Raw genomic sequence first — 18,146 nt, 5'->3', positions numbered from 1 at the left:
AAAGGTGGCTACTTTGAAGAAACTAGACATAAAGCGTATTTTCAGTTGTTTCACACTTTTTTGTTAAGTACATATTTCCACATGTGTTAAATCATAGATTTGATGCCTTCAGTGTGAATCTACAATGTCAATAGTCATGAAAAGAAAGGAAACTCATTGAATGAGAATTCTTGATGTCCAAACTTTTGGTCTGTACTGTATAACTACACTGATTATTATCATAATTAGGATCCGAGGACCCCTACTTGCAAAGCAAGCAAGTTTCTTTCTTTCTTTATTAGGGTCCGAGGACCCCTACTTGCAAAGCAAGCAAGTTTCTTTCTTTCTTTATTAGGGTCCGAGGACCCCTACTTGCAAAGCAAGCAGTGTTCCTGTAATCTTTCTTTCTTTCTTTCTTTCTTTCTTTCTTTCTTTCTTTCTTCTTACTATTATTTTTCCGCCGACCGTGAAAACCTTAATTAGACCCCTTAAACACGCTCAAAAACTCACCAAAATTGGCATGCACCTCCGAATCGGCGAAAAATTTGATAAAATGAAAAAAAAAAATACACAAAAAGCTCTCTAGCGCCACCTAGTTGCAAAAAACACACTAAATCGGCCCTAGCGCGCAGTAGGAATGTCGTACAGAGATCAAACCAACACCAAAATGTTCATCTCAATGAGACCCACAAATCTCGCGCGACACCCCTGACCTATCTCAAAGAGGAAGTCAGCAATTTGCCTTTCAAAGTAATAAAAACGAGTGAAAACATCTTTTGGGAAAACATTATCTTGTCTGACACCGTAAATTGTATCAACTTGAAAATCGCACAGGAGACAGAGAAGGTCTTGATGTACAAAAACTCTGAAGGAATTTGCTGTTTCTCAAACGGTTTTCGAATGGCGGGCCGTTAAAGTTGATGAGCAACTTGGCTCAAACTTTGTATGGCTGTCTATGGGACATGTGCAGACATGCTGTGACATTTGGTCATCTACACAAGAAACTAAAGGTCCTACAGCTTTAAAACTGACACTGAGGGCTTCCTAGCAAGATGTCCCACAAAAATATATTGTTTTTACACATATTTGGTGAAAATTGTGGCAGTATGAGAGAGAGAACGTGAGTAAAACTCTCAACTCTCTCAGCCAGGGGCATGAAGAACGATAACATCATCGCAGCTCAAGGCAGCAGGTCATGTGACTCACTGACAGGCTGAGCAGAGAGAGAAACATGGCTCCAACTTAAAGCAGGTTTAACTTGAAGAATGGTCAGACCGGCATGAGGTTGCAACACAGACCAAGGACCCGACCAACGCTGCTTGCAGCTTTAATATTATTATTATTATTATTATTATTATTATTATTATTATTCACATTGCTATTATTACTATTGTTATTTGTGGTGTTCCTGGTAGGAACCATAGGCTGTATAAAAGATGGACATAGCTACCGTGACATCACCCGTTGGTTTCTGCACTGAGAAAATGAAGCCAGGGTTTTGCTATTTCCTGGTTGACATCTTGGATTTTTGGAGCCAGTGACGCAAAAGGGGGGCGGAGCCATAGGAGCAGCAATTGGTCAGACGGATTGAGAGGCAGGCCCTCTCTGCCCGCCCACATTTACCGCCTTCTGCTCGCTTCGTCACTGCTGACTGTCAATCAAATATAATATTGAATTTCCCTTCTGGGATAAACAAAGTATTTTTCATTTCATTTCATTTCATCAAGCCAGCCACGCCCCTTGCCCCGCAAACTTTTGACGATTTTTTAAAAATTCAGCTGTAGCAATGTGGTATTTCGTGATCTGTGATCACTTCTTTTCCAATTCAAGTCTATGGGAGCCAGGGTTTTTGCAGCCAGCAACTAGCAGATGTAGTGATATTGCAGGTTTTTGACACTTCCGGGTTGGCTTAATTTTTCAGGGCCGGTTACTACGTCCATCTTTTATACAGTCTATGGTAGGAACACAATAATTTTGAAAGTTCACTTCCGGCTGTGCTTGGTGTGGTGTCATATGCTTTGTGTTTGCAGGCTGAGCGGGCTACGATGATTACGCACCTGCGGCTAATCAGCAATCTAGCACTGGTTAAAGCCTGGCGTCTCCTGCTTCCCAGTGCCAAAAGATTGAACTTCTCTCATGGGTATCTAGGCCAGCTCTCAGTTGTTCACTAGAGTTTTGTGAAGTGTCGAGCTTTGTCCATGCGTCTCAGTGCGAGCACATCCTTAATCATATGTTTTCCTCCGTCTCTCCAGCTGTCACCTCCACTGGATTTCCACTCACGAGTTCCACCCGCTCAGCAGCAGCAGCACACCTCTCCGACCACAGCCGACCTTCCCTTCACGAGCCGCAGCGCTAATCCCCTCCCTCACCTGGCTACAGCGTCTGCGTCCTGAGCACCTGCACCTACTCCCCGCAGCACCTCCTGCACCAGCCTTCCCCGCTGGATCACCCCCCTGTCTCTGGGCTCACCCGTCACTCCTCCCTCCCCGGTTTCATAATAAAAACCACCTTTTCACTATTCGCCACAGTGTCCCGCCTCTGTCCGCGTTCCTCGCAATTCTTATTATTATTATTATTGTAAGATGAGATTTATTTTTGTGAAGATATATTTTAAATGATAGATTAACTTATTTTATTTTGTGATTTATTTGGACATCTAAGTAATTTAATTATAGGTAAATTCATACCAGGCATTATAGAGTTGAAGTTAGGTTAATGTGATGCACCGTCCCTTTAAGGTCAAGGATGGTTGAGAGCACATGATGTTAAGTGACCAATCACCTTGCTATGTTCTGGAGTGAGTTGTTGCTGTTTTCCTGACTAAGGGGACATTAAAAAGAAAGACTAAGAAATGGAGAACGTTGTCCCCGTGCTTTTCCTTATCCACAGTCCGTGAGTAATCAAACTTATGAAGCTAAGGCTGGAAGAAGGCAGCCTTACACTGGTGGCAGCGGCTTTGTGGAGTTTTTAAGTACTGCCGGGGGTTAACGTAAATGAGCTAGCTAACTGCATGTGCCGCAACTAGCGCCAGAGTTTTTTTTTCATCTCATCACAGTGGCCTACTCCTGCTAACGTGTAGCTAACGTTTGGATGGCCACTCGGTCTGTGTACAAGTGAAAGAAAATAATTAAGGAAACCGAACAATTCATCAAGATACGAGCAAATTGTGAGTAACACAACCAGACATCATGGATGCAACTATTCTTTTTCCCTGCTCTCCGTGGATTTTTTGCCACTGCTCACATGTGCCACCAATGAACCTGTATGCATGAGATGCTTGGTAAAGTTGTTCATCTGGTTCTCTGGTTACTACAACTTTCAAGTGGACCTGCCTAGCTCCTAAAAGCTAAGACTGTTAAGTAACATATCTCCGTTTTGACCTTTCATTACACATTTGAGAGTTTTAAAAGAGCATCCTGTAACGTATTGAGCTATGGCCAGTCACAGTTCTTTGTAGAATGAACTGCCTTTTCATCCTGGTCCTACCCATGGTACACCACAGTATTGTAAGGGAGATTTCCCCCATATTTTTATGGGAGATGGAAAAGAGGATTTTTCTAAATGGTGCAGACGCTTTGAAGTAGCTGTGGAGGCTGCTCCTAATTATGATCAAGACAGTTCAGCTAAACTGCTGCCAACACGCCTGGGTGGCGCTGCTTTTAGTTACTGGGATAGCTTACCTGATGCTGTGAAATTTGACTATGACACAGTGAAAGAAAAACTAAAAACTGTTTTTGGACATACTGCTTACCTGTCTGCCTTTCAAAGTTATGTCAGTGTACGTACTTGCCTACCTGGGGAGGCCCTCCCAGTTTTTGCTGCCGAAATTAGCTGATTAGTGGAGGAAGCTTTTCCCACATATGAACAAAATGCTAAGAATGGAGAAAAAATCAGACGCTTCATTGCTGGAATTGAGCCATATCTTCAGCTGCGCTGTCATGAACAGGGTGTAAAGACTCTGGATGCTGCTCTTCAGTTTGCACTACAGATTGAGACTGCCCATCATGCTAGCAGGGTGTTTTCACCTCCACACACTATGCAGAGTTTTTCTCAGTCACCTTTATCACCTGTTGTCCCTTCCTTTTTGCCTACTCATCTTTCTGCATCTTCAGCTGCTCTCGGTGTTTGCTCTGCCACCTCAAATGACTTCCAGAAAATGCAGAGAACACTAGAGACACTTTCAGAAAGAGTGGAACAGTTACAATTAGAGGTGCAACAGCAACGAAACAACGCACGACACGACTCATCAGACTACAGATCTCGTCAATGGAGCCCAACTTATGATACTGACAGATGCCACAACCGTCACTATTCCTCAAACAGAGACGGCTACAGAGATTCCTCCTCCGATAGATAACCACCACGTGATACCTCCTACAGATCTCCAAGGCATGAAAGAGACCGGTACTACAAAAGGGATTCCTACACTCGTTCTGGATCATCAGAGCGCCATGCATGTGGCTACAGCCCATCATCTAGAGACTACACAAGGTGTCTCTCCTGAACTCCATGAGGACAGACATCCCTCTCATCGCTCTCCTGAACACCATGAGGACAGACATCCCTCTCATCGCTCTACAAGTCCTGGACATGTGAGGTTCCATTCTCCTTCTTTCCTCAGCTCAAACAAGGTAAACTACAAGTAGTTGACAATGAGGGCAAATTGCCAGCTACTGCCTTTAACCAGGCCCACAAGAACAGTAATTCCCCATCTGTTGACTTTACCAGACACATTTTATCTGAGGTTGATGTGTCAAAACGATATGTGTCAGTTGTGATTGAGGACACTGTTGTACATGCTTTTGTTGACTCAGGAGCAGATGTCTCAGTCATCAGTGAAGATTTTAGAATGTCTGTGCCTGCTCTTCACAAAAAGCCCATCATCAAATAATTTGCTCCTCTCACTGCTGTTACAGGTGACCCTCTTGACTTTGATCTCAGTCAATTTAAGTATTGCTCACAAGCCAGTGACACATACCCTTCAAGTTGTCAGAAACAGCAAAAAACCACTGATTTTGGGCTGGGATTTTCTGGTTACTAGCGGCATTATTGTTAACACCCACAACATGACTCTCATTCTTGATGACAAAGTAGTGCCACTTGTTAACCCACACCAGTACGTCCCAAAACTAACCAATGTTACAGTTTCTTCTACAGTAACACTTCCAGCCATGTCAGAAGTGGTCATCCCAGCTAAACTTGATGTGCCACTTCAAGGACTCATACCGTACAACTATGAAGGTGTGTTTGAACCACACTACACTAATCAGACATCTATTGGCTTTGCATGGACTGTAGCAAAAGCTGAACAGGGTTCCATCTATGTGAAGATAGCTAATCCTACTAGTGTGGCAGTCATGTTACATGGTGGTACTCAGATAGAAACTTTTCATTCTACATCTGGCCACAGCAAAGACAGATATACTGTGATGGACCATTCTGTTTGTAATATTGACATTCAGATGCCTATGACGTCCAAGCACACTGTGCTGCCTAATGTCTTCAATCCTGACCTCACAAATGCACAACAAAAGACACTGAGTGAACTTTAAACTCATTCTCTGATGTTCAGTCAACATCCACATGACTATGGAAGGACACACTTGGTCACACACAAAATCCAAACTAGCTGTGACACACCCATCTCACAAAGACCTTACTGTACCTCTCCTTCCATGAAAACAGAAATTCACCGCCAGGTCGAGGAACTTAAAGCTCAGGATCTCATTGAGGACAGTACAAGCCCTTGGGCCAGCCCAGTGGTCATGGTAAAAAAGAAAGATGGCACATGCAGATTTTGTGTGGATTTCCGGAAACTAAACTTAGTCACAATCGCTGATGCACATCCTCTTCCAAGAGTAGATGACAGTTTAGATGCATTATCTGGCTCTCAGTTGTTCTCTACCATGGACATGTCAAGTGGATACTGGCAAGTTGAAATGGATCCTACCGACAGACCTAAAACAGCCTTTACAACAGGTGATGGTCTCCACCAGTTTAAAGTGATGCCCATAGGTCTGAAAAACTCCCCTTCAACATTTCAGAGATTAATGGAACTTATTTTGAGAGGCCTTCACTGGACAACATGTGTCATTTATCTCAATGACATCATCTGTATGGAAAAAGACTTTGACGATCATCTTCATAACTTGACAGACATTCTCACATGTTTCAGACAAGCGGGCTTGAAACTTAATTCAAAGAAATGTGAGTTTGCTATATCTGCAGTCAAGTACATGGGACATATAGTTTCACAGGATGGACTGGCACTGGACCCAGTCAACAGCCATCGTATTCATGAATGGCCTGTCCCAAGATCACCTACTGAGGTACGAGCATTTCTGGGATTGTGTTCATATTATAGACATTTTGTGCACAAGTATGCATTCATTGCTCATCCTCTTCACAGACTTACGCAAAAACTTGTGCCATTTGACTGGACTGATGAGTGTTCCCTTGCATTCCAGACATTAAAGGATGCACTCACATCCACTCCAATAATGGCATTTCCAAACTTTCATCAGCTTTTCATTCTTAGTACAGATGCATCCAACTATGCAGTGGGCTCAGTGCTCTCTCTCAGATTCAAAATGGTGAAGAACGAGTTGCAGCATATGCAAGTCATCTTCTGACCCGCACAGAGAAAAGGTGGTCAATATATGACAAAGAATTTTGGGCCATAGTTTGGTCTGTTAGACACTTCAGACACTACTTGAGTTGTAATCCATTCACAATCATCACTGATCACCGTCCACTCCTCAGTCTACATAAACTGGATGTCACAAACGACCCCGCAGGTCAACGAGGTTGTTGGGCTTTGGAATTGGACCCATATCAATGGACAATAGTACACAAAGAAGGAAGGAAGCACACAAATGCTGATGCTATGTCACAGATTCCCCTCGCAAACCAAGACCCAGTGGTGCTGGAAGAAACAACATCTACTTCCCAACACAACCACTTCTCTCCTTTTGAACTTATAATATCATCTCTACATCCAAAGTTGCATGATCTGCCTGTACAATCTTCTTCAGCCAGGAGCATGACGGCTCAGGTTTGCTGCTCAGAAAAAGACACTGCAGTTGTTCAGACAATTAACTCAGGTATGGACTTGTTGCAGAACACACTTTCTAGCCAGGGAAATGACATTGTAGCTAAACAACTTTCAGACTCCATTCTTTCTGAAATATATGAATGGGTACAGCATTACAAACACCCATACCTCAGACATGTTAAAAGACGGACTCAAAGAAAACTCTGGTGGAAATTTTCTAAACTTGCACTGTATAATGATATGCTTTGTCGACAGGCCCACACTGCCCCAGGACAGCCAGTTGTCTATCAAGTACTGATTCCAAGCTCACTCATTACAGAGACTATGAACATTCTTCATGGCAATCCTTGCTCTGGTCATTACAGTGCTGAGGGCACATTCAAGAAAGCCCTGACTATGTGCTATTGGCCGAGCATGAGGACTGACATTGATAACTTTTGTGATATGTGTCACACGTGTGAAGCTTACAGGAAACCTGTCCCACAACACAGAGCACCCCTACAATCCATTCAAGCTGAAAGACCATTTTAGTTTGTGTGCACTGATATTACTGAGCTTCCAGTCACCTCATGTGGACATAGGTATGTACTTTTTGTTCAAGATCATTTTACAAAGTATGTGAATGCTTTCCCCATGTCAGATCAGAAAGCTGCTACAGTAGCACAGCTACCTTGTGAAAGATACATTCCTGAACATGGAATTCCAGAAGAACTGTTTTCAGATCAGGGCCGACAATATGAATCGGATATCATTCACACAATATGTCAGAGACTGAACATTAAAAAGAAAAGGACTACCCCATACCACCCCCGTGGAAATGGGATGGTTGAAAGGTTTAACAGGACTCTAAAAGAACAGTTGGCTAAACTTATTCATCAGAGTGGTGGTGAATGGGACCACTATTTGCCAGCAGTAGTTCTCTCCTTTAACTCTACCCCACACTCGAGCACTGGATACTCACCTTATTTCCTTGCTCATGGTAGAGAACCTCGTGTTCCTGCAAATGTTGATCTCTCTACACCAACAGTGCCACAGTCTCCACAGGACTACGGTTCAGAACTGGGAAAGTGGCTGGACACAGTTTTCCAAGCTGTTTGCTCTCATCGTGAGGAACAGAGACTCAAGCGTGAGTATTATTTCAACAAACATGTCAAGTTTAATCCTTATCATTCTGGGGATCTTGTATGGATGGATGATCCCACTACACAGAGAAAGAAACTTGACCCAAACTAGACTGGACCTTACAAAGTTGTCTCATCAGATAACAATGGACTTGTCTACAACCTAATAGCTCTAAGACATCCTCAAGCTGGATCAAAAATTGTGCACTGTGATAGATTGAAACCTTATCGATCCTCGTGGGATACTGCTTCAGCACTTGTGAACCAAATTGTGACTCAACAGCCTACGAACACTCTGCCAAGTTATACAGCACTGTCTGGTTCACTCCCCATATACACTCCAGCTGACAATGAACAAGCTTCAGCTCCTGCCTGCTCCTCTGTTCCCCTGCTTTGGAGACCTTCAGGACGGGTCTCACGAGTCCAGACACGACAGAACCAAGGGACTGACACTGCTACCACTGTACCTCTTCAGACATGTTCTGGTGGTCCATCAATGACTCGTTCAAGTTCGGAAACCACAGAGGCTTTTTGCTATAAATACACACTCATGCACTCAAGAGACAGATATGGACTGTTTCTGTACATTTCTTGAGGTTTCTTATGCTGATGGACTGTTATAAAAAAAAAATAAAATAAAAAAACAGAAGAGAAGAGAAGAGAAAAGGAATGCTGTATGTTTTGATGTATGGAATATCGTACTGCTGTTACATGTATTTTGTAGGTTCCTGGTTCACGCATCTCATTCTTTTTCTTTTTTTTTTCTCACATAAGTAATGATAATTCAGGTGAATCTGTGATGGAAGTTATATGTTCTAAAATATGGTACATTTTCAGGAATTTTTTTTACAGAATAAGTTCGACAGTTATTTCTGATCGTGTACCTGTTAAGATGTGCAAATTTTTCCATTTGCCCTGCAGTTATAGAGAATGTATAGTGTTGGTGCTTGCTTCTCAGGTTGGGATGAGATTTATTTTTCATGGGATTTTGAAATGAGGACATTTCATCTGAAGAAGGGGAAGAATGTAAGATGAGATTTATTTTTGTGAAGATATATTTTAAATGATAAATTACCTTATTTTATTTTGTGATTTATTTGGACATCTAAGTAATTTAATTATAGGTAAATTCATACCAGGCATTATAGAGTTGAGGTTAGGTTAATGCGATGCACCGTCCCTTTAAGGTCAAGGATGGTTGAGAGCACATGGTGTGAAGTGACCAATCACTTTGCTATGTTCTGGAGTGAGTTGCTGCTGTCTTCCTGACTAAGAGGACATTAAAAAGAAAGAGTGAGAAATGGAGAATGTTGTCCCCGTGCTTTTCCTTACCCACAGCCCGTGAGTAATCAAACTTATGAAGCTAAGGCTGGAAGAAGGCAGCCTTACATTATTACCAGTATTACACCGTGCTGCTGCTCTTCCCAACAGTTTGTTTCCTTTGTTTCCTTGTGTACGTTTTTTTTTTTTTTGTTGTTGTTGTTATTGATGTGTGCTACTGTCTTTGTCGGTTTTGTGCTGTTTCTAGAACAACAATTTCCCTGAGGTACCCTACCAAAGGGATCAATAAAGTTCTAACTAATCTAATCTAAGTGTAACCAGGAGTGACTCGATGTCTTAGAGAGGCAGGTTTAGGTTGTGTAGACCATTGCTGCAGCATTTCATTTGTCTAGGTTTTGTGATGATGCCTCTCGCCTAATGTGGTGTTGGAAAAAGTAAAAGAACTCTCCAAAAATACTGTTACTCAGGCAAATCAACAAATCTCACAGTGAACGCCCACAGTAGTAGCTCATATTGAGACTATGCACCAAACACAATGTCCCATTCACCTCCATTTTATCTGGGTGGTAGCAGAAATCTCAGAGACCAATATCTTTATAGCCACATCATTGAATTTTCCTGCTGTGAACGTAGCTGTGGACATTTGTTGGTGCAATGTCCTTCTCCTTCTGTCCTCATACGCTGTCACATCTTGACTGTCAACTATGGACCGGCTTGACTTCATTACCATGTTAAATAAAAATAAATGTGTGAATTGGATACTTGGAACTTGAAAAGTGTATTTATCTGACATCTTTAGTTACCATTTACTTTACAAATTAAGATTTCTGCACACGAAATTCATGAAGAATTTACAACATGTATTTTGTTGTAAATAAAACTCCACAAGAGCTCATAATGTAAGTGCAGCTGAAACAATTAGCTGATTAATTAATGAGCCAATCTGGCACAAAAGTAGCACCTATTTTAAAAATAGTTCTGAGCACTTGTGACAGCATTAGTAACTATATTTAGAATGTTTACAACCTAAACCTGCTTTTATGTGAATGCAGGAGCATATATATATGCTTAACTAATTTATGAGACCACCTAATTTAGCAAGCACTGCATGTGTGTGTGTGACTAGATAGATAGATAGATAGATAGATAGATAGATAGATAGATAGATAGATAGATAGATAGATAGATAGATAGATAGATAGATACAGACCATCCAGCATCATGAAGTGCTTTAATTCACACTAAGCTTGCCCCATTTTACCATTTTAGACAAAACTGAATTCACCTTTTTGTACCCAAATCTGAGCCGGCTCACTGGGCTTCTTCGAGAAGTGACAAATTAATCAAGCGTAACATTCAAGCACTAAAATTATTGTTTTTTTTTTTATTCAGGAATGCAAGTGAATAACTATAATTTGACTTCTTAATCAAGAAATAATAATGTGCTTTACTATTTTTTCTGTTTTTTTTTTTTTGTGAAACAGTAATTTTGAAAATTCATGGATAACAATCACAGTAAAAAATTTTGCATTACAAATATTTCATTTAAAGAGCTAATTACATACTGGTGTATTTACTATTTTACAGAAACAAAAAAATTATTTTGGAAATTTCCAATGCGATTAATTTAGGACAGCTGTGGCATAAACCTGACTTTGAGTGGTGGTCTAATAATTTGGTAAGCACTGTGTATAAATACATATAAAAAATAAAGTATACATTTTTAATTAAGTAACATTTTCAAAGTTGCACTTTTAGTTGTAATGGAGTACTTTTACAGTGGTATTAGTACTTTGAATTGATTTTAAATTTGACTCTAATACTAATACTGTAATTTATAGCGAGTATAGGTATCTCACTTGCATTGGATGGATTGATGGATGGATGCATGGATGTATGAAAACGGATTATGTGTGGCTAATCATCATTGTAGCTAGCTAGCGTGATTATTTGGTGCACAGTATCATGTGCTGAGATGTGTGCCTTCTGCGTCACAGCTGTGATGATGTGGACAGATAAGTTGGGCTGTGAAGAATTAGTTTGCTGGCTGTAGAACAATCTTAAAGAGGCTTCTCTGGTCAGTCACTGCTAAGCACACCTAAGAAAATGGAAAAACCGGCTCAATGAGGCTGTGATGCAGAATGAAACCAAGTGGTATTACAGATTACCGATGACTGATTAATTTTTATGCTCTTCTGATGATGTTATTGTTTAGTCTAATGCCCAGATGTCTGAAAGCCGTAACCGCCTCAACCATCTAGCTTTTACAAATTGTGGTCTTAGGGTGTTAATGAGAAAAACTAAAGCCTGCATATTTGCAGAATAGATTCAAAAATAGATAAGCAATGTGCTGTGTGCTTCCCTAAACTCCCTGAAATTCACTGACTCTGAATTGTCCACCCAATGCTGCTGTTCTTGCTACGCTGCTTGTGCTTGCCTCCCCTTGACAGTCAAAGCGGCTTCTCTCCAGTGAACATTTTTAGGAGCCAAAGATGCCATCAACCTGCCTCACCTCTTCTTTCACACAAGCAGAGTTTTTTACTGTAAATTTTTTGCATGACACTTTATCCATTCAAAAACTGTGAATCATGAATTTTGGGGGGGAAAAAATCTACAGCTTTTCCAACTTAAGCTGAAGGCTTAGGACCTGTTGAAGAGCCGTCTTGAAGATTAGCTGATGACTGACCTTCTGTTTATTGATTTGCACACTCTCTGTAAAATATGCATGCACACATATACGTATAGCATGTGCTGTATCTACTGCTGTGTATTTTCTTACTTCATTTTAAATACTGCTATCTAAACGCTAAAACACTATCGAGGGTTACTGTACCGTGACAGTGTTCCTGTAACCAAAGGTAAACAAATTCCTTTTTTCCATCAAGCCAGCCTTTGTTTTTAGAGTTTAACCTGTTGACACCTGACACCCTAAGTGCACTGGTATGGCCTGACTTCCACTGTACCGACAAACAAATGCTCTCTTGTCTAGTTCACGGGGAAGATGCCAAAAGCACATTTACTTTTTCATTTAACTGCATAGCTCCAGACATGACAATTCTGCATTTACTGTTCTGTGTATTTAAAAAGCAGTCTTATGTCCATTTACAGCATGGGGAACAAGGAAAAATAAAGTCATGGATTTCACTGATAAACAATATAAATCTTAAGTTATCAATTTACATCCGAGACAGTCATGATCGCTGCATTAGCTGAAATTGTTTTGTCTCCCTGTTAGACACGTACCCTGATCTGCTTCCATTTTATCACGGTTAGAATCAGTTATCTGCAGGGATTTCTCACGTGCAAAACATGTTTGATATTTTTAACCCTAAATGCCGCAGAAAATCTTAAAAGGGCACTAAAACACTAAACTGTTGAAATTCAATCATACATAGGATAAAAATATCTGCTTGCACCATGACATGTCTCTTATTTATATGAAATGCAGCGTAAAGTGTCCTGTACACATCCCATGACTCCATAACATTAGAACTTTCTTCCTTTAGTATAAAAGGACTTTAATGTATTGTATAACTCATTGCTCTGGTCCCAACGGAGCTTAAATGAACCAGAAAGACGAAAAAGAAGCAGACTTGATTTAAAACACATCTTGTGGACAATATGCATAAGCATTAGTGGAACAAAAAAAAAAAAAACAATGCACAAAGTCAGAAAGACATTCCTGTCAAATTCATGATCAAAGTCTGAAAATGAAAACTTAATCTGAATGCCAAAGTTTGCAAGCGCCACTGGATTTGTAACCTTTATAATCCCTATTTCAACATATTTGAATTCATTTTAGGTTGGGCCTTTGCACACAAGTGTCAAGTATACGATACAAGGTTAAAATAATGAATGAGGCCTTGTGCCTTTGCATGTATTTCTTTGCAGATGCTGACAGATTGACATGTTGACTCATCTGCTGTCAAGTTTGTTTTTATGTTCTTATTTTTCTAAATTCTTCAGTTGATGGACACCGAAAGAAAAAAGAAACACCAACCCTTGACTCAGCTGTGTACACTTGCACGCCACATGCAGTCCACTGTTTTTTACCATTCACACACACATGCACACACACACGCACAGGCACACCACAGCTTCAAAGTACTTTATTCAGTTTCTGGATCTTGGTTGACATGTATTAATTTTATCGCCTACCACAAACTCTGAAACCATGCAACCGATTGCATTGAAATGTTCGTTTCTCTCATGGAACTGTAGTGACTTTGGTGGTTTTTACATTCCACAGTGGCTTACATTGTACTCCCATTGCTGTATTGTAAGAAAATCACACTGTACTTCTTTTTTCTCTTCTTGGGCTAGTAAATGTGGAACAACACGTCAAAGAAATACTTTGAAAATAGAGCTATTCATGTTTTACTGTATGTATTAGAATGTGATATAGTGTAGTCATAAAACCTTAGCCAGTGTTTGACACTTGGTTTTTTTGTTTTGTTTTGTTTTTTGTTTTTTTTTGCTGGTGTCACAAAATCAGACTGTAGTATTTAGCGAGAATCAAGGCGGCTCTTCACTTACCCCAAATGCAGGATTGACTGTCCCCTGCTCCTTGAGTCCCAGCTCTGTCTTCTCCTCTGTAGTCAGATGCATTCTGGTAAACTAAGCAAGGTGCTGTGAAGTTGTTTCTGTGAGCTCCAAATACACAAACACACACAGTGAGAGTAAAACTCGGACTGACCGCAGATGTAAGGGGGACAGCGCGTTCAACCACCTCACGTCACCAGGGAAACCGAGTATCACTGTCAAAAAAAAAGAGTGGCTCTGTTATTTTGTAATCTCCTCTCCGGCTCTAAAACGTTTCTGGTCTGCTGCTAAGCTTTAGTTACCCTGACTTACAGTCATGTGCCTGCTCTTGTGTGACGATGCATCTACTGAGGGTAAACAAGCACGTTTGTCACATGAATGTTCAGTTTGTCACACTTTTCTACATTTATCAAAGATTTCTGAGGTTACAGATTTGGTTAATAAGTGTCACAGTGAAAAGACAGTTGGAGCTCTGGTGTTCAGCTGTGGTGCAATCATTACCGTGTTACCACGTGACACACTGTAATACTGGACATTCAGGTAGGATGGGACAATAATTATTATAGGTTGTATTCTGTCACAAACAGATCATTGTGTCTGACTCACATTGACTGAGATTAAGTGTTGCTGCTCCACCACTAAAGCCTGGTGTCGCGGTGCATTAAATTCATTATCAGACTCTGAAAAAGCTTTAACTTTCATATCTCAGTTACAACTTGCCATGTAGCTTTGCAACTTTATTTTTTTATTAATACTTATTATGTTTATTACCTGTTACATGCTGAACTAATCTGCAAAAGTAATATGCTTTTGCACAAAGCACACTGTTATATTTTTATCGAAAAAATGAGAAAATTATTATATTACAACATGACTATAAAGTTTATAATGTATTCAATTTAATTTCCTGCAATATTGCATCTTGCGATGCAGTGCTCATATATGTTCATGGTTCTGTTCAGCTCTGTATGATCTCTACAGTAGCACTATATAACCAAAAATTAAACTCGGCTGGGTCTGTCCTAAAAAGGCAGCTAGTTACTGTTCTCAAGTATATTTCAGTGGGAAACATGACTGCTGTGTGCATGACGTTCACTGGCTTAAAGACAAAGCAACTAACACATTTAGGCCAAATAAACCAAACTTGGCTTAAATTTAAACGTCTTAAACTCTTGCTTCAGGTCACTGTTAGCATTCTTTAATATTAGCCAGAATCACAGTGTTTCAGCACACTTTACAACTGCCTCAATAGAACTATAAAAACTCTAATAAAACCTTAATTTTCTTATGTAAACTGTAATTTGTCATAGATATCAACATTTTGTGACTTCACAGTTATGACCAATGTTTCCTTGTGTTAAGACTGAAATACTTTTTGATAAAGTTTTCTGTATTAAGATGCAATGTCAGGCTTGCAAGTTTCAAGCAAATGTATTATTCCTTTTTTGGACGAACAAAAGCAAATTTTATTATACAATCATTCTAACATTCATATACAGACAATGTACGCATTTTGATAGTGTTCTATGACTCGCGCCACCCCTGCCTGGTCCTATCGCAGCTGCACTCTTAAGACAGTCTGAATGTCATCACCACCTCTGTAAAAGATACACACTTTAGATAAGGATGTCTTCGGGGTGCTACTTTCTAATAATCCAGACTTTATAAAATGGTTTATAAGCTGTAGTTAAAAAGTTTATTTATGGTTAAAAAGTCATTTTTAAATGCTTTATAGGTCAGTTATTAAGTCATTAACAAGACAAATGCTTGAACTCCTTCTCTGATAACATTTGATTTATTGTTTACTTACTGCTTGAAAAGGGTGACAGAGTGACAAGATGAAAAATCCACTCATAAAGAGCTAGTTACCATTTTTAACCACACTGAGTATTCCAGGTGCTCATTTGGTTATTTCATCCTGACCACAGTAACTCCCTACTGACACTTTGTTGCCACTTACTTATTTGGCTAATCACAACCCACTTAGGTAGCTTTGTGCCGTCTCCATTGCTGGCACTGAATAGGCAGTAAATATACTGTCACCCATAAAGTTGGAATCATTTTTGGTTTTAGACACATTCCTCTTTTTACTTCTATTCATACACATCAGTAATCACTTCTGACCAGGTGCAATGATTACATACCAAGTCCCAGTTACAGGTGAAACCAATTCTGACTTCAGGATCTGACATAAAAGTTGGACGTCCTGCCCATTGACACCATCAACAAGATCAGTGACAGTATGCCACGATGTCTTAACACATTGATCCGTGTCAGGGGTGGCCATACTCAACATTAGTAACATTTGAAAGAGTAATATTGGGCATTCTAATGCATGAAATCCCCTTGAATGTGTGTTTCCTGTTATATGACTAAGGTTGAAAAATTGAAACAAAATCCTTAATCTTATTGTTCAATACCCCCAATTTCAAAATACCCTCTTTTTTTTTTCAACTGTTGCTGTTCCTCAAAGCCACTTTCCAGTCAATAAACGCCAGAAGAGTAGATTCCAGCCTTCACAGATGCTTTTTTAATGGTAGAAAATGTTCTCAAATGATTAGGGTAATTAAAACCTGCCTCTTCGTTAAAGGCTTTGACAAAGAGGGATTACGGGGTGCATAGGCAAAGATAGAGCCATCATAAAGTTAACACACTGTTAACCCATCATAAGTCTAATATCTAAAAAAGTTGAACAAATTATGAAAAAGAAAAAAAACCCTCCCTCTGCCCATGTGATTGACAATATGGAAATAAATACCAAGAAACAATGTACAAGGAGCAGTGCCTGAGTGTCTGAGTGTTAATGGATGCTAAACCTGAAGACTTCGCTCCATCATTACAATCTTTGAAATGTATCCACAACAGAAACCTCACTTGACCCAAAAGTGCTCACCCTCCCTTTTCCTATTACCATGCATGCTTAGGAATTGGACACACTGGGTAAGTTAAAACAAGCATGAATACTATGTTTAAACACAACTGTCCCTCATGCTAAATAGGTTCCCCTTCTCTAGCAAGGGAGAACACAAAATCAATTCACTTTGCTGTCATGGCATCTGCGGGTGACTTGTCATGAGAGTGGCAGTCATTGAGAAAAGGTTTGCAAGCAGCTGAGAGTGAGGAATTTCAACACACATTGAAATGGACAGATGATGTGACCATAAATAAGAAAATAATAATTATTATTATCTATCACATAGAGACAGAAAATGAAGCACACTCACATTCACACCTACGGACAATTTAGAAACACCAATCAACCTCAACATGATTTTGGACTGTGGGAGGAAGCCGGAGAACCCGGAGAAAAACCTACGCTGCATGAGGAGAACATGCAAACTCCACACAGAAAGATCCCAGGCGCCCGAACCGGGATGCGAATGAACAAAACAATGTTTTGAAAACATAATTGTGCAGAACTTATCTACAAGTTTTTAATAATTGCAAACTAAAGAACACAAACATTTGCATCGGAGGAGTCTGGTTGATTAAAAATCACATTCCAGCCAATCAAAATGTTTAATGTTTAAAATATTCTGACATCCTTCTTTTTAATTAACATTTCATTAGCACAAGCCTCATTTTGCTATTTATATTGTAGGCCAAAGTATTTAAATGTACCAGCCTCAATTCCGGTTTTCTTATTGTTTTTGCTAGTTTTCACCATGTACAACAAAACTGAAGGCATCAAAACTATGAAATATCACATTTCGATGTATATAGGGAGCACAAAAAAGGTGCAAATGCATGTTTTACATTTCTTTGTTCAAAGTTTACACTTGCTGTTATCAGGAAGTTTGCACACTCTCTACTCTCTCAACCTCTCATGAGGAAATCTCACAGGATGTTTTCACAGTTTTGAAACAGTTTCCACATATGCTGAGCATTTGTTGGCTATAACCTATAAATTTAAAAAAAACACATGCAAACTGTTACCTCTATCAATGTGAGGTTTTAAGAATATTTTTGACACAAATCTTGATCTTTTCAAGGGTTTACACATTTGTCAGATCTATCAGAAAGATTTTGAAGTCTGAATTCGCCTGACAATAAGAGGTGCAGAAGGAAAAGTTAAGGCAGAAACTGTACAATTCTGCCTGGCTGCACTGACAGTAACATTTGTCCCACACCATGCAAAGCTGACTCAAAGGAGATATGGCAGCTTGCGG

General features: G+C 39.9%; 1 protein-coding gene across 1 annotated transcript in view; it reads right to left on the bottom strand.

The window, feature by feature from the left end:
• LOC103364527 (solute carrier family 23 member 2) overlaps positions 1-14,043 on the bottom strand; it is a 70,043-nt gene extending 56,000 nt beyond the window's left edge. The window contains exon 1 of the mRNA XM_008291678.1: positions 13,968-14,043. Coding sequence (XP_008289900.1) covers positions 13,968-14,043 — 76 coding nt within the window. The remainder of the gene's footprint in view (positions 1-13,967) is intronic.
• Between the last annotated feature and the right edge of the window lie 4,103 nt (positions 14,044-18,146).

This window comes from Stegastes partitus, unplaced genomic scaffold, assembly GCF_000690725.1.
Source record: "Stegastes partitus isolate 25-593 unplaced genomic scaffold, Stegastes_partitus-1.0.2 Scaffold17, whole genome shotgun sequence".
In the NCBI taxonomy this organism is placed as follows: Eukaryota; Metazoa; Chordata; class Actinopteri; family Pomacentridae; genus Stegastes; species Stegastes partitus.
This window is presented reverse-complemented; position numbering and strand designations above follow the sequence as displayed.